Genomic DNA, 26200 nt, shown 5'->3' with positions numbered 1-26200 from the left:
TCAAAACTAGAGTTTGAAATCTAGATGCCTCTTTTTCTAAACCAGGGCTATCTTGATTTAACAATGTGTTCGTGCTCATCATGCTATCTTCCCTGTGTGTTCAGGACAATATATCAGAGCAAAAGAAATGGGACTCTGGTGCAAAATGAACCTGAGGCCAGCTACAGAATGTTCCATTAATTTTTCAATTGGCTAAATTTCCTTACTTCACTGGATCTCAGGATCTTTAGTTCATAAAAATGAAAATATTCAAATAAATGCTTAGAGCATATGAAACCTCTGAAATGCAATTTAATTGGTGGTAGTTCCATATTTATTTGGATATATTTATTTTACTTTCAGTTCCCATCTACTGCTGTATCTCATGGAAAAGCTGCATGTGGCTTTATACCTCAGATCTAGAGATGGAGGACACAAAGTTTAGAAAGACCCTGGACAGAGGATGAACCACAACAACAGTACATTCAATATGAAAGGAAGAAGGAAATATTTTCTGTTCCCAAGGCTCAGGAAATCATGTCTCCCTCAAGTTGGGGAGATTAAGCAAAGTAAATGATACTATAGTAATGAACTACATACACATATTTTTATTTTTCATTTTTTATTTATTTATTTATTTATTTTTTTGAAAGTTATTTAAAGCTTTATTTTATGATATAGAAATCAGACTGATCAGCCAGGGAACGAAACTGAAACAAAGTTAAAGTTATGCAAAGCTCTATTCTATGCCAAGCATCAGAAGTCATACTGACCAACCAGGGCTGTCTCTGTAGAGAAAAACCACCCCCAGCTTACAGGCTCAAGAATTGACTGACCGACTCAAAAAAAAAAAAAAAAAAAAAAAAAAAAAAAAAGATTGGGAGGGGTACATACACATATTTTTAAAAATGTGCAGTTCTTTTCCAGGGTTCTCTGCCACCTCAAGGATCTAAATACTTACATGGTATTTCATATACCAGCACTCCAAAGGCAAGCAGTGCTAAGTCATCAGAAAGTGTGGAGTAAGGATAGAAAAGCTAAAGTTGTTCTAATCAAGAAAAGCCTGCCGGGACAGGGTGGGGTTCAGGATTGGAGGCAGCCAGATACAAGTAGTCTCTTTCACAACTTGACCTGGGGCTGTTCCTGTGATTGGGTGTCTCCACCAAGAATGTCCCTGAGGCAAACAAATATGTTTTGAATGAGTTAAATGACTTCCTTTCTGTCTCTTCTGTGCCAGGCACTGTGGGAGCATGTGGGATATATCTGTGAAGAAAAGACAGAGACTCTTCTCAGGGAGCTTCCAATCTATGTATGTAGTGGTGAGGGGAAGGGGACGAGCATGTTGAGAAGGTCTATAAATAGAGTAAGTAAACTTTTTAAAAAAGATTTTATTTATTTATTTGAGAGAGAGACAGCAAGAGAGGGAACACAAGCAGGGGGTGTGGGAGGGGAGAAGCAGGCTTCCCGTGGAGTAGGGAGTCCAATGCAGGGCTGAATCCCAGGACTCTGGTATCATGATCTTCGCTGAAGGCAGATGCTTAATGACTGAACCACCCAGGTGCCCCCAAATAAGGAAACTTTAAAAAAAGAAAGAAAGAAAAAGAAAATCCTGCAAAAGAATTGTATTTCTTTTATTTGTTTGCTTGCTTTCAAAAATAGACAAGATTATCTAAGCTCTGCCAGAATACCTGAGCAGGAAACAAGTATTCCAATTTTACCACCTCTCCAAAAATTCCAATCAAGCAAAGAAAGAGTGAAAGTAAAGACTGGGTATCTAAAGAGTCAGCGGAAGGAACTGGTATAAAGCAAAGGCAGAGTGAAGATACTATATTTTTTATGAAGACCTGAGAGTTTGCTTAAAGCCATTATCTCCCCTGCTCAGAGGAGAAATTAGAAAAACTTTTTTCAAAGCATCAGATAAAGTGTTATTTCCCCACTTTTATTTATTTATTTTTTTAATATAATTTTTTTATTTTTTATAAACATATATTTTTATCCCCAGGGGTACAGGTCTGTGAATCGCCAGGTTTACACACTTCACAACACTCACCAAAACACATACCCTCCCCAATGTCCATAATACCACCCCCTTCTCCCAAAACCCCTCCCCCCAGCAACCCTCAGTTTGTTTTGTGAGATTAAGAGTCACTTATGGTTTGTCTCCCTCCCAATCCCATCTTCTTTCATTTATTCTTCTCGTACCCACTTAAGCCCCGATGTTGCATCACCACTTCCTCATATCAGGGAGATCATATGATAGTGGTCTTTCTCCGCTTGACTTATTTCGCTAAGCATGATACGCTCTAGTTCCATCCATGTTGTCGCAAATGGCAAGATTTCATTTCTTTTGATGGCTGCATAGTATTCCATTGTGTATATATACCACATCTTCTTGGTCCATTCATCTGTTGATGGACATCTAGGTTCTTTCCATAGTTTGGCTATTGTGGACATTGCTGCTATAAACATTCGAGTACACATGCCCCTTTGGATCACTACGTTTGTATCTTTAGGGTAAATACCCAATAGTGCAATTGCTGGGTCATAGGGCAGTTCTATTTTCAACATTTTGAGGAACCTCCATGCTGTTTTCCAGAGAGGTTGCACCAGCTTGCATTCCCACCAACAGTGTAGGAGGGTTCCCCTTTCTCCGCATCCTCGCCAGCATCTGTCATTTCCTGACTTGTTGATTTTAGCCATTCTGACTGGTGTGAGGTGATATCGCATCGTGGTTTTGATTTGTATTTCCCTGATGCCGAGTGATATGGAGCACTTTTTCATATGTCTGTTGGCCATCTGGATGTCTTCTTTGCAGAAATGTCTGCTCATGTCCTCTGCCCATTTCTTAATTGGGTTATTTGTTCTTTGGGTGTTGAGTTTGCTAAGTTCTTTATAGATTTTGGACACTAGTCCTTTATCTGATATGTCGTTTGCAAATATCTTCTCCCATTCTGTCAGTTGTCTTTTGATTTTGTTAACTGTTTCCTTTGCTGTGCAAAAGCTTTTGATCTTGATGAAATCCCAATAGTTCATTTTTTCCCTTGCTTCCCTTGCCTTTTGCGTTGTTCCTAGGAAGATGTTGCTGCGGCTGAGGTCGAAGAGGTTGCTGCCTGTGTTCTCCTCAAGGATTTTGATGGATTCCTTTCGTACATTGAGGTCCTTCATCCATTTTGAGTCTATTTTTGTGTGTGGTGTAAGGAAATTGTCCAATTTCATTTTTCTGCATGTGGCTGTCCAATTTTCCCAGCACCATTTATTGAAGAGGCTGTCTTTTTTCCATTGGACATTCTTTCCTGCTTTGTCGAAGATTAGTTGACCATAGAGTTGAGGGTCTATTTCTGGGCTCTCTATTCTGTTCCATTGATCGCAGATGATATGATACTATATGTGGAAAACCCAAAAGACTCCACTCCAAAACTGTTAGAACTTATACAGGAATTCAGTAAAGTTTCAGGATATAAAATCAATGCACAGAAATCAGTTGCATTTCTCTACACCAACAGCAAGACAGAAGAAAGGGAAATTAAGGAGTCAATCCCATTTACAATTGCACCCAAAACCATAAGATACCTAGGAATAAACCTAACCAAAGAGGCACAGAATCTATACTCAGAAAACTATAAAGTACTCATGAAAGAAATTGAGGAAGACACAAAGAAATGGAAAAATGTTCCATGCTCCTGGATTGGAAGAATAAATATTGTGAAAATGTCTATGCTACCTAAAGCAATCTACACATTTAATGCAATTCCTATCAAAGTACCATCCATCTTTTTCAAAGAAATGGAACAAATAATTCTAAAATTTATATGGAACCAGAAAAGACCTCGAATAGCTAAAGGGATATTGAAAAAGAAAGCCAACGTTGGTGGCATCACAATTCCGGACTTCAAGCTCTATTACAAAGCTGTCATCATCAAGACAGCATGGTACTGGCACAAAAACAGACCCATAGATCAATGGAACAGAATATTTCCCCACTTTTAAAGTGGATAAAAGTTTGGCCAAAGTGGATGAGAACCAGAAGATAAATCTAATGGAAACATTCCAAAACTGAATGAAACCACAATGTTAAGAAATAGACTACAACAACAGTCTTAACCTTTGGAAGGGGTAAAGGAAATATTAAGGTCCTTAACTTACACTTAGGACATTTCCATATCTATTTTTACCCAAAACCTTTTAGGAAAGAATATGTTGTGGGTCACACATCCTTTGATTCTGAGAATGGGGAAGAAAAATGTGAAAACTATGAGCCATAAAGAAAATCAGGTGAAAGGCTGAGAGACCCAGCCTCAAGTCTGGCACAAGTAGCCAAGAGATAAATATCCTCAAATGGGCCTTGTATATATATTGTTGATTATAGGGATGCCTGGGCGGCTCAGTTTGTTAAGCGACTGCCTACGGCTCAGGTCATGATCCCAGCGTCCTGGAATCGAGTCCCACATCGGGCTCCTTGCTCGGCAGGGAGCCTGCTTCTCCCTCTGCCTCTGCCTGCCTCTCTGTCTGCCTGTGCTCACTGGCTCTCTCTCCCTCTATCCCTGACAAATAAATAAATAAAATCTTTTAAAATAAATAAATAAATAAATAGATTGTTGATTATAATACTATTTTTTCTATCTCAAAATACTATTAAAGGATCATATTACATACAAATGCAGCAGTTTAATAATGGTCATAATAATAATAAAAACACCTGTCATTAGTTTTAATTGTATTTGGAATAACTTCTCAATTAACATGCACATGAATTGTCAGGATACAATATCGTATTTCAGAAAATGACAGAGACAAACCTATCTTAACATATTAGAAGGAGCATCAAAACTAAACAAACAAGCAACCAAAATTTTAGCAAGTATTCATAATAAAGGTTGAATAATGAAATCCTGCCATTTGCAATGATGACATGGATAGAACTAGATGGTATTATGCTGAGTGAAATAAGTCAATCAGAGAAAGATAATGATCATATGATGTATCTGATATAAGGGATTTGAGAAGTAGGGCAGGGTGTCATGGGGGATAGGGAGGGGAAAAATGAAACAAGATGGAAATGGGGAGGGAGACAAACCATAAGAGACTCTTAATCTCAAGAAATAAACTGAGGGTTGCTCGGGGATAGAGGGATCGGATGGGGTGGCTGGGTGATGGACACTGGGGAGGGTATGTGCTATGTACATTTGGTGTACAATGTAATTTGATGTACAGTGTGAATTGTGGAAGAATGATGATTCTCAGACCTGTACCCCTGAAGCAAATAATATATTATATGTTAATAAATGTAAAACATGGAAAAGAAACATAGTAATGTGTGTTTTGCTTTATATACAGAATCGTGAATATCATTTCATTTTTTAGACTCAGAAGAAGTTCAGGGCATAACAACTTCATTAACATAAACTTTCAAAGAAGAATGCTCACTTTTTCTTTTTGAAACATAAACCATATGATTATTTTTACAGTTAATTAGAGTAGACTCTGGTGGTGAAATAGAAAGTTTCCATAGACCAATGTGGGTACAATTTATATTTTGTTCATATATGATTGTTCAAGTCTGGATCTAAATTTCATTAATACAACCAATACAAAAGTGAGCAAATCAGTCAAATCCCTGGTACTTTCTCCCTATTTTTTTATTATGGTAAAATACACAAAACATAAAATGTACCATTTTAACATTTTTTAAATGATACCCACTAGTAGTTGTAATCTTTTATTTTATTTTATTCTTTATTTTTTATAAACATAGAATATATACAGTTCAGTGGTACTATATTTGTCTCTAATGTTATGCAACCATCACCAACATTCATTTCCATAACTCTTTTCACCTTGTAAAATTACAATTCTATGCTCATTAAAATTGTAACTCCCTATCCACCTTCCTCTAGTTTTTGGCAACTACAATTCTATTCCCGGTCTCTATGATATGATTACTCTAAATAACTCATATACATGCACTCATACAGTATTTATCTTTTTGATTGGCTTACTTTACTTAGCATAATATCTTATAGGATAGCCCCTGTAGCATCATAAACCAAAAATTCCTTCTTTTTAAAGTTTGAATAACATTCCATTGCAAGTATATACCACATAATTTCTGTTCATTCACCTGTTGGTGGACAGTTGTGTTGCTTACATGTTTTAGCTACAGTGAATGTTGCTATAAACATGGGTGTACAGATATTTCTTTGAGAGTCTGCTTTCAATTCTTGTGGATATGTACCCAGAAGTAGAATTACTAGATCATGTGATAATTATATTTTTAATTTCTTGAGGACCCACCATATGGTTTTCCATTGTAGTTGTACCATTTTGCATTCCCTCTAACAGTGCACAAGAGTTACAATTTCTCCACATCCTTTCCAATACTTGATATTTTGTTTTTTGCTTGTTCGTTTTGATAGCAATCTTAATGGATATGAAGTAGTATCTCATAGTTTTGATTTCTAATTCCCTAATAATCAGTGACTTTTAGCAGATTTTCATCTGCTTTTGATCTTTTGTATATCTTCTTTGGAGAAATGTTTATCCAAATTTTTGTCCATTTTTGAATTTTTTTTTCCCGTTGGTGGTAAGTTTTAGGAGTTCTCTTTGTTCTCTGGATATTAATCCCTATTCATATGTATGATCTTCACTTATTTTCTCCCACATGTTGGGTTACCTTTTTGCTCTGTATTGTCTTTTGATGTACAAATTTTTAAAATTTTTATCAAGTCCAATTTGCCTATTTTTTCTTTTGTTGCCTGTGTTCCCTATGTTTTTAAAGAATTCTATAGTTTTAAGTCTGACATTTAGATCTTCAATGTATTTTTAGATTTTGTATGTGTTGTTAGGTAAGAGTCAGCATGATTCTTATCCATTTTTTTCAGCACCATTTAGGGCAAAGACTGCCCTTCCCCCATTGAAAAGTCTTGACATTTTTGTCAGACTTGTCTCTGAGTGTTTATTTGACCATGTCTCTGAGTGTTTATTTTTGAGCTGTCTATTCTATTCCATTAGTCTATATGTTAGTGCTTATGCCTGTAACACATTGCTTTGATTACTGTAGCTTTGTAGTGAGTTTTGAAAATAGAAAGCGTGAGGCTTTTTCATTTTCTTTGGGTTTGTTTTTCTTTTCCAAATTTTTGTGTTTTTTTTTTTTTTTTGAGGTTTCGTATGAGATTTCTGGTATTTGTAAGCCATATTGCTTCTAAGTGATTGAAATAAGTGTTTAGTCTTCACCTCATAAATTGTATGCACATGTGCAGATATGCAGAATAATAATAAGTACTTCATATGGAGTTCAGGATGCATCTGGGGTACAGAAGATACTAAGAGTGTCACAGAAAAAGGGTTTTGTATACCATTCTAAGAAGTATATCTCATCTCTATGCCTACCTCTTCTACCAACTATGAACTAAACAACAAGTACTTCCTGTTGCTGTGACCCATCCAAAGGAAAATATCACTCTGTCAAAGGGTGAGACACTAACTGGGTTGTTAGCCACTGCCATGGCTTTATTTTCTGTTTTCATTTTGTGTATCTGTGTATCTGCACTTATGCATATGGTTAATAGGGTGAAGACTACATGCTCATTTCAACCATATAGAAGCAACGTGGCTTAAAAATACCACAAATTTCAGATTAAAGGGAAAAACAACCAGATACAATAAAAGAGATATATTGAGCATGTTTTCATATTCAAGTTTTGGAGTCTGTTATTCTATAGAAAAAATGTATGAATAAATCATCCATTAATCAGATGACTCTCAAGTTCTGGCAGAGAAGTATTTTTATTGTTTGGTTGTTCTTCACTCTGGTCTAAGCATCCACAGTTGTGTCTGGTGTGCAATATGTTCTCAAAACATTTAGGTGAAATGAGAGATGAGGAAAACAACAGGGAAAGGACATATTGACTATCAATTTATTTTTGAAAAACCAGGTACTCTTCCTGATCAGCCATGGATAGAATCCATCTAGACTAAGTCAGTAACAAATATTATATTTAGGGAAAAGATATAAACCCTGACCTTAAGAGAGAAAGGCAGGAAAGCAGGACTCACGGAACTCAAATCTGCCAGGAACTAGGTTAAAGATTCTTTACATGGTGTCTCATTTAATCTTTGTAGCCATCCCATTAGAAAAACATCTTCAACCACATTAACAGATGAGGTGCAGAAGAATAAGAAGGTAAAGTAACTTGTGCAAGGTCAGACAATTAAGAAGTATCAGAGGGAAGAGTCATTTTTTTTTTTTAATCTTTTTGACTCCCAAGTCCAGCACTGTCTTTTGCAATACCATGCTTACCTTTTGGAAGATTCAAAAATCTTTAAGCAACAAAAAGTATAGGAAATGATTTAAAAATGTTCATTTTAAAGACTAAAATGAAGGGTCATCTATTTTAGAATAAGAATGGATTTTAGGGACAGGAAAACCAAAGAGAATTAGAAGTTTTTTCAGTGTCTACTGACATGTTTAATCCTACAACCCTCTATCAAATGATTATTCTCAAGAAACAGAAAACTTAATAAATCCCTACAGTCATGAGTCAGATGTAAGACTTGAGCTACAAAATTCATGCTATTCCATTAAACTGTGAGGTTTCTATGAAAACTATGGCAGAGAACACTGAGATAAAACAACAGGCTTGTTATATAAAGCCTCACACAGATCATTCTATGAAAAATATAAAAATAAAAAACATAATAAATGCCTCATTGTGTATCTTAGTGAGATTAAAGAGAAAAACAACCGGCTACAACAAAGGACATATATTCACCATTTTTCCATATTAGAACTTTGAAGTATATTATTTTATAGAACAGATGTATGACTAAAAAAGAAATAAGTAATAAAATCTGACCTGGAATTTCACTAAAATTCTTGGAATATCTTTAAATTATGTTGGACTTCAATTAATTTATATTTTTTCAAAATCTCAATCAAATGTTGCAGGACTGTGAGCCAATAATAGTTAACATATTGCATTGCATTCCGGTTATCACGGGAAACACTAAAATTCCTAAGTAAATTTATTTAAAAATGATGCTTTAGCTTCATAATTAGAATGCCAAATAATTGCCACTTCAAATAGTTAGGCAGAATTGAATATTTCGTATTTTGGTGCTTTCCTCTTCCCTAAAATGTATTCAAAATCTTATTTATTTATGCATTGATTCTTTTAACTTTGGGCTAGATGCATAAATTTGTAACAGATGATGTACTTCTTATAAAAAAAAAACTACACAAATACACATAAATATGCGCACAAAACTATCAAGTTCTATTATATTTTCTCCTGACTTTTTAGATGTACTAGCCATTTTTTAGTTTATCTACTGAATGTGGCAAATATAAATCTGTCAAAAATATATATTTTATGAAAATATAACCATAAATTAAAGACTGAGTAACTCAGCCAGTAAAAAATAACTCCTTTTTTCCAAAAGTAATAGTATATTTTTAGTATGTCTGAGAGGATAGTGAAATACTTATGTCTGATTGACTGCCTTATTAATTAGTGATAGACTTGAATTTTAGATCCTGTCTAGAAAATAAATCATAAATAATTTGAAATTTAAAAAAATAAGTTATTGCAAAAATAAGTTCTTGGATTTTGATGAGCCTAATCACTTGGGTTTTCATAGAGGACCATATAGACACTCTGCTAATATCCTTAACAAAGTCAGATGTTTCCAGTAATAGCTTACTATAGAAGTTGACTCAATCCTCTTGGTGAAAACAACTAACCCAAAAGAAAAACAAGAGTAAATTTTTTCAAATCAAAAGTAGACTGAAATATTACTGGACAAGTTTTAGGAAAAAAAATATATTGGATACATAAGCTATTGTTTGGGATCCCATCAACTTGAGAGGCATCTGTCAAATCTGGAAAAATCTACTGAGACTCTGAGAATATTAAAACTTAAACAAAGCATTTGAGAAGCCCATGGGATAGAAACAAAAAGTAGAACTTAGGAAATACAAAAAAGGGGGATATGCTCTGACAAATTTTTAAGAGGCAGCCCATGGATAATGTTAAATTAGAATAAAAATTGAAAAATTGAAAATTAAACTATCTTATAAAAATAAAATAATTAAGCCCCGTTTTAAATAAACTAAGTAATTAAAAATTAGATTAAGATGATCATGGAGGGGCGCCTGGGTGGCTCAGTGGGTTGAGTCTCTGCCTTCGGCTCTGGGTCCTGGGATCGAGCCCCGCATTGGGCTCTCTGCTTAGTGGGGAGCCTGCTTCCCCCACCTCTCTTTGCCTGCCTCTCTGCCTACTTGTGATCTCTGTCTGTCAAATACATAAATAAAATCTTTAAAAATCTTATTAAAAAAAAAAGGTGATCATGGAATGTTATTACCTTCATGTTTTTAAGTCCAAAGTTGAATTATCTCCAGAGGAACACAATACCATTCTGGTTCTTAAATTACTCCTACAGTTTTGACAGCATCAAAGTAAAAAGACAAATAATGAGACAAGATATAATGTGACTGTAAACTTTGAAAATAAATTCTAAGTAAAGATAGATTCCCAGAGTACAGGCAATGAAGTTATCTAAATCAGTTAAGATAACTAGATTTCATATGTTAAGGAAAACTAAAGAAAATATTTGAGAATTTCTGTAGAGGACTGGAAGCAATATAAATATTAATCCAACTCAAATTCTAAAATTAGCAAAAAAGGATAAACTTACTAAAATTAAGGATTCAAAAGGTAAGTTCGGCAGCATAAGTGACAGAATTACTAAAATGAAAAATAGGTCATAAGAAAATATATAGAATAAAGCACAGAGGAGATAGAAACAAACAGAATGAAAAGAGTAATGTTAACTAGAGATCAAATATAAATGAAGATTCCATATTTGAAGAGAAACTGGATAAAAGTTTCACAGAACTGATATAAGGAAAACAAAACAAAAGCAAACAAAAAACTATTAGGTGCTCCTAGGATGAATTCAAAGAAAATCATATTTAAGAAAATTATGTTAAATCTGTTTAAAACTAAAAAGAAAAAGAAAAAAATTAAGCAAACATAATAAGGAACACTAATTACAGAAAACTAAACAAGTCAAAAGTCTCTTAAGGATATTCAAAATATATTTTTTAAAGATTGTCAACTTAAAATTATATAACCATAAAGAATTGCATTCCAAATTAAGACATGATAAAAACATAAACTGGTTACATGTGATACAAGAGAATATTAACAGATTTTATTAGACTTTAATCAGTGAGGTTTCTATGTTGCAATATCCAGCATAACCATTAAGTAAATTAAATAAAGTGAATGAATGCAATTAAGGTATTAAAAAGTGAATAAAGGAGAAATACAAAATGATAAAATTCTAATCAATAAAAAAGTGGCAGGAAAAAACATCAAGAAGAATCTAGAATAACTGGAGCAAACAAAAAGCAAAAAGTAGTAGCATTTAAGTCCACATATACCATTATTTAAACTAATGTATGCAGACTAAGCTCAAATTAAAACATACACATTGTCTCACTGAATAAAATAACAAAAAAGTTTAACTCAAAGTCAAAATATGACAATTTTAATTTATGCAATAATTAACATAGCATAAAATATATAGATATAAATTCTAAAATGACAGTATTAATATATATATATACCTGCAAACATTTTATTTTATTTACTCAAAACAAGTAAACAAAAACATTTTATTTTACTCAAAACAAGTAAACCATAAATAAGTCAAGGATAGAATATTTATAAAGTTAACTATGTACTGGGCTGCAAAGCAAGACTTAACAAATACCAAATGATTTAAATCATAAAGGATATATTCTCTGATCACAGAATAAGGAAGCAAAAAAAAAAAATAGCCAAAACATATCTACAAAATGTCTATGGTTTAAAAGTTAGGAAACAACCTGCATAATGAACTATAAGTCAAAGAAGACATTAGAATGGGAATTAGTATGTGTTTCAAATATGTATGCACACACACACAAACACACACACACAGAGCTATATAACAAAGCTTCACTTCCAAGAAAATGTATAATTTTAAATATGTGTGAGTGTGTTTGTTTGTTTTAGGATCTCATTTATTTATTTGAGAAAGAGAGAGAGTGACAGAGAGAAGGAGCAGGGGAGAGGCAGAGGGAGAAAAGCAGACTCCCTGTTGAGCAGGGAGCTGGACATAGGGCTCAGTCTCAGGACCCTGGTGTCATGACTTGAGCTGAAGTCAGACCCTTAACTGACTGAGCTACCCAGATGCCCTGTGTATTTCTTAAAGTAAGTTTATAAATATATGTTTATAAAAAAAAAGCATATTTTTTTTTTTGAGGCTTATTTTTAATATCCACCTGAAGAAGTTAGAAAAAGAATGGCACTTAAACAGAAGGTTTAATATAGAGAAATTTGAAATAGTTATTCAGAAAATAAATAGAAATAGAAAAATCAATAACAAAATAAACTAGACAAACAAACCCAAAAGTTGGTTGCACAGAAAAGCTAATACAATTTATGAAACCTGGTAAAAATGCATGAGAGAGAAAGAGAAGGCATAAATACCCCATATCAGAAATGAAAAGGAGGTCATAACCTCATATTTTAGATACTACAGACATTAAAAACTTACACTAGATATAAATTTATTTCAAAAAATTCAAAAATGTAGGCAAATTAGAGAAATATTTTGAAATGCACAGCTTATCAAAAGTGATCTAATCAGAAAGGAAAAAAAATGAAAAGCATATAATATTAAAAAATTATAATAACTACAAATGTCCACTGACACCACTTTCATTTCATAAAAAGAAAATAACATTTATACCCAGTTGGTTTCACTAAATTTTACTAAATTTTAAAAAAGAAAGAAGCTGGATACAAAAAAATCTGCTAATAAGAATATAAGAAAGGTAAACAGTGGTAAAATTCTCTCATAAATCTATACTCAAAAATTCTATGAAATTTTAGCATATTTAACCCTGCAGTGTATAAAAATCACATTATCTTGTGAAAGCTGTTATTCCCAGAAATGCAAGATTATTTTAATATTCAAAAATCATTCAATACATTCCCTTGTATTTGAAAGAATAAAGGATTTAAAAACTTTTATGATAATCTCGGTAATTCCAAGAAAAACAGTATTGTATAATTCCACATGTTATTGAAAAGAAATAGGTTTTTAATAATAGGAAACTATTAGCGAACTGATAAAGGGAATCTTATTTATTCTCATAAAATGTTTATAAAAACTATAACAGACATTATTCACAGTATTTAAATATTAAAAATCTTTCTTCTTAAGATGAGGAACAAACCCAGTTTGTCAAGGACTTCTTGAAAGGCAACATCAGGAAGGAACTGTTTAAGCTGGCCTCTACCGCAATTTACTTCACATATTCAGCCCTCGAGGAGGAAATGGAGTGCAACAAAGACCACCCAGCCTTTGCCCCCTTGTACTTCCCCATGGAGCTACACCGGAAGGAGGCACTGACCAAGGACATGGAGTATGTTTTTGGTGAGGACTGGGAGGAGAAGGAGCTGTGCTCTGAGGCTTCCCAAAAGTACATGGAATGGATCCATTACCTGGGGCAGAATGAGCCAGAGCTACTGGTGGCCCATGCCTATACCTGCTATATGGGGGGACATTTCAGGGGGACAAGTGCTGAAGCAGGTGGCCCAGTGGGCCCTGAAACTTCCCAGCACAGGAGAAGGGACCCAGTTCTATCTGTTTGAGAATGTGGACAATGCACAACAGTTCAAGCAGTTGTACCGGGCCAGAATGAATGCCTTGGACCTGAACCTGAAGACCAAAGAGAGGATTGTGGAGGAGGACAATAGGGCCTTTGAGTACAGCAAGCAGATATTGGATGAAATGGACCATGCTGGCTCCATGTTGGCCAGGGAGACCCGGGAGGATGGGCTCCCCGTGCACGATGGGAAAGGAGAGGTGTGCAAATGCCGGTACTATGCTGCTAAACCAGACAGAGGTGCCGTGGAGGGCAGCAGCTGCCCCTTCCAAACAGCCCTGGCTGGTGCTGAGTAAGCCCAGCCTGCAGTTCTTTCTGGTCACTGGTGTGGCCCTGGTTGCTGGCCTCCTGGCCTGGTACTACATGTGAAGGAACCATCATACCACGTTGGCGCCTTCCTCCCGAGTGACCAATGGCCTGCCCCCACCTCCACCGGTGACAAAGCTACCACCTCAGGTGACTTTTTTTTTTTTTTTTTTTAATGCTGATTTTGAGAAAACAAGCAACCAATAAAGGTGAGACGCTAAAGCCTCAAAAAAAAAAAAAAATCTGGTACAGGAACAAATCTGAATTACTACCACTTCTATTCAATATCGAATAAGAGGTTACAGGCAATGATGAAGAAAAAGGAAGAAGAGGAAGAGAAGTAGGAGTAAGAGGGGGAGGAGAAAAAGAGAAAGAGAAAAAGGAGAAGAAGGAGGAGGAGAAGGACAACAACAACAGCAAGAAAAAGAAGTAATTGTTATATGGTTTGGAAAGAGAATTCAGTAAAGTCTCAGGATACAAAATCAATGTGAAGAAATCTATGCATTGGCAGTTTCATTTATACATGAGAAAGAGAAATTAAGAAACAATCCCAATTACAATTGCACCAAAAATAACAAAATACCTAGGAATAAACCTAACAAAAGAGGTGAAAAACCTATATTCTGAAAACTATAAAACACTGATGAAAGAAATTGAAGACAACACAAAGTAATGGAAAGATATTCCATGCTCATGGATTGGAAGAAAAAATATTGCTAAAATGTATATACTACCCAAAGCAATCTACATATTTAAGGCAATACCTATCAAAATACCAATATCAATTTTTTACAGAAGTAGAACAGAAAGTCCTAAAATTTGTGTGGAACCACAAATGCCCCTGAATAGCCAAAGGAATCTTTAAAAAAGTAGAAAACAAAGTTGGAGGCATCACAATTCAAGATTTCAAGTAATTTTCCAAAGTCGTAATAATTAAAATGGCATGATGCTGGCACAAATATAGACACAAAGATCCACAGAGCAGAATAGAGAATACAGAAATAAACCCACAATTATATGGTCAATTATTCTCAAAAAAGCAGGAAAAGATATCCAGTGGAAAAAAAAGACAGTGTCTTCAACCAATGGTACTGGGAAAACTAGACAGCACCATGCAAAAGAATGAAACTGGACCACTTTCTTGCACCATTCCCCCAAATAAATGCAAAATGGATGAGAGTTCAAAATGTAAGACCTGAAAACATAAAAGTCCTAGAAGAGAACACAGGCAGTAACTACTTGACATCAACCATGGCAAATTCTTTCTAGATAGTTCCTCTAAAGCAAGGGAAACTCAAGTAAAATTAAAATATTGAGACTTCATCAAAATAATACCTTCTACACAGTGAAAGAAACCCTCAATAAAACTAACAGGCAACCTATGGAGTGGGAGAAGATATTTGCAGGTAACATATTTGATAAAGGGTTACTATCCAAAACATAAAGAACTTACACAACTCAATACCCCCCAAAAACCAAATAATCCAATTAAAAATAGACAAACAACATGAACAGACATTCCTCCAAAAAAAGACATACAGATGGTTAACAGACACATGAAAATATAATCATTATCATTCATCATCAGGTACCTATAAATCAAAACTGCCATGTGAAAGCCCATCATAGCTTTCTAAATGGCTAAAATTAAAAACACAAGAAACAGAAGGTATTGGTGAGGACTTGGAGAAAAAGAAACCCTGTTTCCACTGTTGGTGGGAATGAAAGCTGGTGCAGCCATTGTGGAAAACAGTATGGAGGTTCCTCAGAAAGTTAAAAATGGATCCAGCAATTGCACTACTATTTACCAAAGAATACACAAACAGTAATTCAAAGGGATACATGCTCCTCTATGTTTAAAGAAATATTATTTACGATATTCAAATTACAGAAGCAACTCAACTGTCTTCAATAGATGAAGATATATATATATATATATATAGAGAGAGAGAGAGAGAGAGAAAGAGAGAAACCAAGAGAGAAAAAGCTCTTGTAATGAACACCAGGTAACCTGTATATTTATGACTTGTGTACATTTCTTTTTATTGTATATTTCAGTGAAGCTTATTTAAAAATCATTGGAAAATCATAAATACATATAAAATAAAATAAGGAAAATAGGTTAATAGATACAAAGACAGATTTAATATATACAAAATATATTAAAAATTAAAAAAAACTTTCAGAAAACTAGAAAGAACATAATTTCTTTAAATCGGATACCATGTAACACAGCAACATCCCATTTTATGGTGAAATATTGTTAATCTTTCCCTATGAGTCTGGAAAAGAGTCAGAAATAGGTATCAGGATCCATTCCCTATTACACTGTTCAAACAGTCATGTAATAATAAAACCAAAAATTTGAACAGCAGTACATTGTGTAAACAATAATACAAGAATATAGACACTTGCTAGTAGAATCAACAAGGTTACATGGTTACTTGATTGGGAAGATTACTTGATTAAATATCACCATATATACATTTCAGCAATAAATGAAAGCTGAAATTCAGAAAATAAGACTATACATATTTAAATTACTGTAAATGATATTAAGTACCTAGGACAAAATTTAATGAAAGATGTGCAAATCCTCCACATGGAAACTGTTAAAAAGTATCATGAACAGAAATTTTAAAACACTTAAATATGTGATCTTTTAAAAATGTTGCTCAGTAATTTGCAGATCTATGTCAAAAATATAATAGAGAAAAAATACGATTAAAAATGAGTAGGGAATGTAAAATTAGTATTTTTCAAAAAAGATATACAGGTGGCTAACAAAGACAGGAAAAGATGCTCAGCAGCACTAATCAACAGGGAAATATAATCAAAATCACAGTGAGATACCACCTTACACCTGTCAGAATGGCTAGTTTCAAAAAGACAAGAGACAAGATGGGATTGGGAGGGAGACAAACCATAAGTGACTCTTAATCTCACAAAACAAACTGAGGGTTGCTGGGGGGAGGGGGGTTGGGAGAAGGGGGGTGGGGTTATGGACATTGGGGAGTGTATGTGCTTTGGTGAGTGCTGTGAAGTGTGTAAACCTGGCGATTCACAGACCTGTACCCCTGGGGATAAAAATATATGTTTATAAAAAATAAAAAATAAAATTAAAAAAAAGACAAGAGGGACACCTGGGTGGCTCAGTCAGTTAAAGTTTCAACTCTTGATTTTGGCCCAGGTCGTGATGCCAGGGGAATGGGATCAAGCCCTGCATCTGGCTCCACACTCAGTGGCAAGTCTGCTGGAAATTCTTTCTATCTCACTCTTCCTCTCCACCTCCCCCTGTTTTCTCTCTCCTTCTCTCTAAAAAAAATTAATAAATCTTAAAAAAAAGAAAGATAAGAAATAAGTGCTGGTAAGGATGTGAGGAAAAAGAACCCCTGGTGCACTGTTGGAATGTAAATCGTTCCAGCCACTATGGAAAATATATGGAGGTTCCTCAAAGAAATAAAAATAGAATTAGTATATCCAAGGAAAATGAAAACAGTATGTCAATGAAATATATGCACTACCATATCTGTTGCACCATTATTTACAGAAGCCAAGATATGGAAGCAACCCAAGTGTCCACTGACAAATAAATGGATAAAGGAATTGTGGGATGTATATATGTTATATTTATATTTAATATATATTTCCAGTATATATATATATATGTATACACACATATATATGTCATACATAATCAACCATAAAAAATGGAAATCTTATCTTCTTTACCTCATGGATGGACCTTGAGGGCACTGCAAAGTGAAATAAGTCAGAAAAACATATAATCTCGCTATATGTAGAATTAAAAAAAAAATCACTTCATAGATGCAGAAAACAGATAGGTGGGGGTGCAAAGGTGGGGGTTAGAGGTGGGTGAAATGGTTACAAGGGTCAAAAAATACAAACTTACAGTTGTAAAATAAATTAAATAAATGTTGTAGGGATTTAATGCACAGCATAATGACTGTAGCTAATAATACTGCATTGCATATTTGAAAGACACTAAGAGGCTAGATCCTTAAAGCCTTCATCATAAAGAATAAAGTTGTAAAATGCATGATGATAGATGTTATCTAGACTTACTGTGATGATTATTTTGCTATATATACAATTATCAAATTATCACATTATACACCTGATATAATATGTTATATATTAATTATATCTCAATTAAAAAGAAATATAGATATTGATAATCTACCTAATGCCCTATGTATTAATCAATTCCAGAGAGATTATGGAGTTAATTCTGAAAGAAAAAACATCTGCAAGATGACATAGGGTAGTAGCTTCATATATTTCAGGCAGAGAGGGACTTCTTTAAGAAGATTTAAAAAGTATTAATCCTGAAAGGAAAGAATTGATAAATTATAGCACATTAATATAAGGAACTCTTAATAAAATCACCATTAGGAAAGTGAAAAGGCAAACCAAAGTGCAGAAAAATGTGTTTGAAACAGATGTAGTTGAAATAGGGTTCATACATCATATACATAAATAGTTGTTCCAAAAATTATAAGAAAATAAAAAAAGACAGTATCCAAATAGCCAATAAGTTCATTAAAAATCAAGGAAACAGAAACTAAGTCTATTATCATATGGTTTCACTTATTTGTGGAGCATAACAAAAAGCATGGAGGACATGGGGAGTTAGAGAGAAGGGGGTTGGGGTAAATTGGAAGGGGAGGTGAATCATGAGAGACTATGAACTCTGAAAAACAATCTGAGGGGTTTGAAGTGGCGGGGGGGTGGGAGGTCGGGGTACCAGGTGGTGGGTATTATAGAGGGCACGGATTGCATGGAGCACTGGGTGTGGTGAAAAAGTAATGATACAGTTATGCTGAAAATAAAGAAATGAAAGAAAGAAAAAACTAAGTCTACAATGAGATACAATAAAAATTCAATAGAATGGCTAATGCTAATTTGTATGTAAGACCAACTTTTGGTGAGGAAGTAAAGCTATCCTATAGGTTTCCCCCTTACTACTGATAGGAATAGACGTAAGGACCATTACCTTACAAACCTATTTGCAAAAATTGACTGAAATTGAACAGACACTATCCCTGTAACCACCAATTACATTCTTGGGTATATACCCAATCTATATGTACAAGTGTGCACCAAAATCTACAAAAACATACATAGCGTAATATAAATAATAGTCCCAAACTAGAAACAACCCAAATGTCTATCAACATTAGAATGGATTCATAAATCATAATGTATTTGTGAAATAAAAAATTTACAGAAATTAAAATGAACTACAAATGTATTCTGTTCATAAAATGGCACCATTAAAGAAGGGAAAATCCATGACAAATAATACAATATTAGAATCCAGGCTGCTAATTACCTTTGGTGAGATGTGAGGCACTATTTATTGTTAGAAGTCAGGAGGATAGGTTCTTTTGAGGAATGAAGTTTTCTCCTTCTCAGAGTTGATAGTTACAAGAGTAGCTTCATTTTGAGATGCTTATTAAACTAAACATTTATGACTTATGCAATTTCTATATGCATGTTTCCCTCCATTACAAAAATGTTTAAAAACATATCTAGAGTTATTTGAAGAAATAAATAGACTGACAAATAACTTTGAATTATACCTTTATTTCTACATCTGTCTTTTTACCCATCTATTTAAATACAGATGCATGTATTATAAACATGCTCCAGCAAATTTGAAAATTAATAGAAATGGGTTAATTTATACAAAATTTTGTTTACCAAGCTTGGTATAAAAAGAAATATAAAATCAGAATTATCTTATTTTTAAAAAATAATCTGTAATCAAAATCTGCTATCAAAGGAAACCCTAGGCTCTTTTGTCTTTATGAGCAAATACTATTAAATGCTTAAGAAAGAAAAATATCAATCTTACACAAAATTTTCCCAAGGATAGGAAACAAAAGAACACATTTTATAAGGTCAGCATATTTTTAAGTCTAAGACTTGACAAGAGCATTACAACAGAAAATTTCAAGCCACTATCACCCAAGAACATAGACATGAAAATGTGAGCAAACAAAAACTAACAATATGTATAAAGAATAATACATGATGAATAATTTAGCTTTGTTACAGAGATACAACATTGATATATATGGAAAATTTATGTGATCATTTCCATAAATGAAGTAAAAAAGCATTTGATAATATATCTTTTCCCTTGAGTTTTAAAAATAGCACTTTACAAGCTGAAAATAAAGGGTATCCTTAATTTACCAAAAGCAAAAACAAAAGATAGCATGCTTAGTGTTTAATGAGGAAATAAATCTTCCCTTGTGGGATTAGAAAGAAGGGAGGATTTCATAACATGCTACTTGTCTTCATCATTGTACTAGAGGTACTAGTCAGTGGAATAAGCCGAAGTAAGATAAAATGAAATAAATATTTATTTAAGATTTAAAAAGAAGAAATACAAGCACTACTATTTTTTAACCAATTAATTTAATACAATGGATCAGCAATTTTGTTGACTTAAAGAATAATATGCAAAATTTGTTTTTCTATATTAGCCATCACTAGTTAGAAGTAAGAGTAACAAAATATTACAGACCAGGGAAGAGACCTAACAGAAAGTGGATGAGACTTCTTCCCTTCAGAAAGCTGTAAAACACAATTTTTAATAAACATTTTTTTAGTGCAGTTTAAGGTTCACAGAAAAATTCAGTGAGAAACACAGAGTTCCCATTTACCCTTTAGCCCAAGACATGTTAACATTGCTCATCTCAACATCTCCCAACCTGAGTGGCATATTTGTTAAAACTGATGTTACACTGACAGATCATTATTACTCAAAATATATAATTTACATGCGGGTTTATCCTATGGGTTTGACAAATGAATAGTGTCATATCCACCTATCTGATAGCATCATACAGAATAGTTTACCTATTCTAGAAATGCTCTGTGCTTCACAGATTCTTTTTCCTTGCCCCCTAATTCCTGGCCACCTCTGATCACTTTACTGTTTTGGCTTTTCCCAAATATCTTATAATTAGAATCATACAGTATGTAGCCTTTTCTGATTGGCTTCTATTGTTTAGTAATATGCATTTAAGTTTTCTCCATATCTTTTCATGCTTGATAGATCATTTCTTTTTTACTGGTAAATAATATCCCATTGTCTGGGTGCACCACATTTTATTTATCCATTCACCTACTGAAGGATATCTTGATTGTTCCAAGATTTGAGAATTATGAATGAAGCTTCTGTAAACAGCTATGGACAAAATGTGTGTGTGTGTGTTTCTTCTTGAACATAGCTTTTAATTCATTTGGGTAAATACTAAGGAATACAATTGCTGAAGGATATAGTAAGAATATTGTTTGTTTGTTTGTTTGTTTTTAAGAAATTGCCAGCCTATACCAGTTGGCATTCCCATTAGCAATAAATGGGAATTCTTGTTGCTGTACATCCTTACCAACATTTGGTGTTGTTCCAACTTTGGCCATTCTAATAGATGGCATAAATATCTCATTATTTCAATTTGTATTCCTCCGATGACATACAATATGGAGCATCTTTTCATTTGCATATTTTACATCTGTATATCTTCTTTAATGAGGTGTCTCTTCAGGTCTTAAGTCAATTTTTTAATTGGTTTCTTAATATTGAGTTCTAAAAGTTCTTTATATATTTTGGATATCAGTCTTTCACCAGATATTTATTTAAAAGAGAGAGAGAGTACAGGCAGGGAGAGTAGCAGACAGAAGGAGAAGCAGGCTCTTGGCTGAGCAAGGAGCCTAATGCAGAACTCCATCTCAGGTGGCTGGGATTATGATCTGAGCCAAAGGCCGATGCTTAACTGACTGAGCCACCCAGGCGTCCCCATCAGATATTTATTTTGCAAATATTTTCTTCCAGCCTGGGCCTTATCTTCTCATTCTCTTTACATTGGTTTTTTACAGAGCAGAAAATTTCAACATCAATTATTTATCTTCTGGATCAATCCTTTGGTATTGTGTCTAAAGTTATTTCCATATCCAAGGTAATCTAGCTTTCTCCTCTATTGCCCTTAGGGGGTTTATAATTTTTCTTTTTACATTTAGGTCTATGATCTAGTCTGAGTTAAGTTCTGTGAAACATGTAAATTATGCATCAAGATTATTTTCTTGTTTTTTTTTTTTTTTGTTTGTTGTTGTTGTACAGATATCCAATAGGTAGCTCTAGTACCATTTGTTGAAGAAATTATCTTGTCACCATTGTGTTATCTTTTCTTCTTTGTCAAAGACCATTTGACAATATTTATGGGCTCTTGGTTCTCTTCTATTTGTCCATTATTTTTCTAATAATACACGATTTTCTAATAATACACGATTTCTAATAATACACAATAATAATATATGGTAAATCTTGAAGTTGGGAAGTGTCCATCCTCTTTGTTCATCTTGCATTGTTAGTTGTTCTGTTTTGTTTGGTTTTGTTTGTTTTTTACCTCTTCATAGATATTTTAGAATTAATTTAATATCCTCTAAATAATGTGCTAGGAATTTGATTGGGTTTGGGTTGACTCTACAAATTAAATTGGAAAGAACTAACATCTTGACAGTAATGAGTCTTTGTGTCAATGAACATGGAATACCAATTTATTTAGTTTTTTTAATTCCTTTTATGAGAGTTTTATAATTTTCCTCATATAAATCTCACACGTATTTTGTTAGATTTATACCTAAGTATTTCATTTTGGAGGATGTTAATTTAAATGGTATTGCATTTTTAATTGAAAATCCCACTTATTCATTTTTGGTGTATTGTAAAGTGATTGACTTTTGTATACTAATCTAGTATTTTGCAACCTACTCATAATTTCTTATTAGTTCCTGTAGTTTTGTTATTGTTGTTTTGATTCTTTCAGATTTTCTGCATAGACAATTGTATCACCTGCTAATTAAAAAAACTTTTTCATTTTTTACTTCCAATCTATACAGGTTTTCTTTCTTTTTCTTGCTTTACTACATTACTTTTGACTTCCAATACAATATATGGCAAAGGAGTGGTGAGAAGAATAAAACATTTTTTGATAAAAATTGTTGAAGACATGCACATGGAGGACATTATGTTCACATATTGCAAGGACAAGTGTAAAATTATGAATTATTTTCTTAAATGGATTTATAAATTCAATGCAATCTTAATTAGTATCCCAGGCTTTTTTTTTGTGTACACGAGTTTGATGATTAAAAAATTAATTATAACATGTATATATAAAAGCAAGATTCTAAAAGTCATCTTTTATAAAGTTACTATTTCTTTTAAAAAATATTTTATTTGACCTAGAGAGAGAGATTACAAGTAGATAGAGAAGCAGACAGAGAGAGAGAAGCAGGATCCCTGCTGATCAGAGAGCCTGATGCAGGGCTGGATCCCAGGACCCTGAGATCATGACCTGGACTGAAGGCAGGAGCTTTACCCATTGAGTCACCCAGGTGTCCCATAAAGTTACTGTTCTTAAGACATTGTAGTAGTGGGACTAAAACTGATTGAAATAGAGATATGCAATAACACAAGAATGAACCAGAAATAAGTCTAAGCACATATAGAGACACTGAATTGATGACATTGACGGTAACATAAACAGTGATGGAAAGGCAGTCTGGGACAGTCCTGGGAAATTTCTATATCCATATGGAAAAATAAATTGACATCCATCCATGGCATACAAAACTTAATTCCACATCTAATGTAGTTCAAAATTTAAAAAGTCAAAACAATAACATTTTGAAAAAAGAAAATAAAATAGTAAAGAATTTAGAATATGGAATAATTTTTAAAGAATATTTTATATATTGATACAAGAGAACAAGAGGGTACAAGTTGGGGGAGGAGCAGAGGGAAAGAAGAAGCAGGTTCCCTGCTCAGCCCCTATGCAGGGCTCAATCCTGGGATTCTGCGTTCATGACCCAAGCCAAAGGCAGATGCTTAACTGACTGAGTCACCCAGGTGCCACAAATATGGAATAATTTTTAAAATGAGATGAAAACAATGAAAGTTGGATTAATATTGCTACATTGGTTCCTCAAATTAGAAAATCATGTCATCCAAACAAAAAGGAATACTATAGAGTATAAAAATGATATTTGAAACATATAACTGAAAATGCCATAGAGATATGAGTAATCTTATAAAAAGAAAGAACCTAACATAAAAATGGGGAAGAATCCTGAATAGTTATCTTGCAACAGAATATGTCCTCTTAGTCACTTATTCTATGAAAAAAATGCTTATTTTATTAATTATCAAGAAAAGATGAATTATCTACAATGAGATACTGATATACACCCACTAGGATGGACAATATTTCAAAAGACTGAAAATACAAAGTATGAGTGAGGATAAGAAGTGGATGAATAACTCTTTTTTGCTGGTGGAAGTATAAGGTGATTTATCCACTTCAGAATACTGTTTACTAAAAATGAGCAATTATGTACTAATAATCCAGTAATTCCACTGCTGGGAAATATTCAATAAAATATATGAGTAAGTATACCAATAAATGTATAAATGTCTTTGTAGTAGCATTATTGGCATTATAAAAGCTGAAAAAAAGTATATCAATGTTAGAATGAACAAATAATGCTCTAATGAACAAAAAATATACTTATTCAATGAACTATTTTTAATAAAAAATGTAGTTAAATTTTATAAAAGTATCACTGAGGGAAAAGCTATAAACACCAATGAATAAATACAGTAAAATTCTATTTATATAGAGTTCAAAGACAGGCACATTTTATTACATTAGGAGCCAGAATGGACACTATCATTTGCAATATGGAAAGGAATGGTGATTGGATTGGGGCAAGGGTGTCTTTTGACTAGCTGGTATTCTACTTCTTGATCTCTTTGGTAATTACACTATACATCTATGTTTTGCATACTTCTTTGTATTATTCTCTTTCAATTAAAAAAAAAGCTAAAGAGTGAGTTAATCTAAGTGGGATAATTTGTTTGGTGAAATTACAATCTGAATGGTTACTGGAAGAAATGATTTTTCTTGATTATGGTAAAAAACGTAATCTCTTACATATAAACATATAAAGGAAAATTGATATCTGAGCATGGTGCTGGTTAAGAACAGTTGGAAAGTACTGCTGAGTTGGTTTTTTATCAAGGACAGCTATAGCATGGTTGCCTGGATTCTCTGGTCAGGTTTCCTAATTAAGTAAGATTGAGTGCTATTTCTCAGCAGCAGGACAGGAGTGAAAATTTGTTTCCCTACCTGAGAGAAACCACTGAACAGGCTCTACAGCTGTTCTCTTAAGCTGTGACAGCTTAATCATTATGGATCCAAAAGTAGCAGAGCTGTCCACCAAGATCTAGCCTGGTTTGGGTCTTCAAATGGACAGCCACTGGCTGAGCTCTCTGCTCAGATTCCACTATAAGAAGGTTGTAGGATGGGTTACAGGGCTTCCCTGGTGCTGTATTCTGGTTAGTTTTCCTGGTCAGGAAGAGCTGAGAACTATATTTGGTAGGGGATGGGTGGGATATGAATTCACTTTCATGCCTAGGTGGAGTGGCAAAACAATCCCCAAGGCTGGCATGGCTCATTGTTTGTGGATCCAAATCAGAAAATGCACACTGTGATTGCTGGCCAGATAAGGTGACCAGCTTAGCTCTGGGAAAAGGCAGAGCTGTGGACCGGGCTCTTTGCTCAAGGGATACTGTCCGTGAAGTGGTAGGATGATCTATGCAGCTTTCCAGGTATTCTAGTTGGGTTTCCTGATGAGGCAGGGCTGGACAGAGTATTTAGCAACATATGGAGTTCCAAATTACCTTTCCTGCCTATGCCGAGTGACATAACAGTTCCCAGGGCTGGCAAGGCTTGTCGTTTGGGGTATTGAGTCAAGCAGAACTATATGCCATATTTCCTAGCCAGACAGGATCACTGGATTGGCTCTGAAAATGGGTAAGACATCTGGCTGGGTCTCTACGTGGGCGCCACTGTAAGAAAGAACTCAGTTTGCCAAAATCGGAACAAACCCCTTTTCCATCACAATCTGATCTCGAGTGGTCAAACCATGCAGAATTTTCCCACTGTCTCTTTAGGGAAAGACTTGAGTGTGAAGTGACAAATTCCCAGGAAGTGACGCACAATGCTAGGGGAGCTAGATGTCTACTTTGGACTGTTTTTCCACTGAAGAACCAGAGGCCCTGTGAGCCCTCTTTGTGCAATCCTGTGATAACCTGGG

The 26200-nt window shown here is 34.0% G+C and overlaps 1 protein-coding gene across 1 annotated transcript in view; it reads left to right on the top strand.

The window, feature by feature from the left end:
• LOC131827899 (heme oxygenase 2-like) overlaps positions 1–14161 on the top strand; it is a 125176-nt gene extending 111015 nt beyond the window's left edge. The window contains 5 exon segments of the mRNA XM_059168862.1: positions 8098–8158; positions 10604–10691; positions 13255–13589; positions 13591–13983; positions 13985–14161. Coding sequence (XP_059024845.1) covers positions 8098–8158; positions 10604–10691; positions 13255–13589; positions 13591–13983; positions 13985–14068 — 961 coding nt within the window. The 3' untranslated portion in view covers positions 14069–14161.
• The last annotated feature ends 12039 nt before the right edge of the window (positions 14162–26200 follow it).

The sequence above is a fragment of the Mustela lutreola genome, chromosome 3, assembly GCF_030435805.1.
Source record: "Mustela lutreola isolate mMusLut2 chromosome 3, mMusLut2.pri, whole genome shotgun sequence".
Lineage (NCBI taxonomy): Eukaryota > Metazoa > Chordata > Mammalia > Carnivora > Mustelidae > Mustela > Mustela lutreola.
Note: the sequence above shows the minus strand (reverse complement) of the source record. Positions and strands in the feature narration are given on the sequence as shown.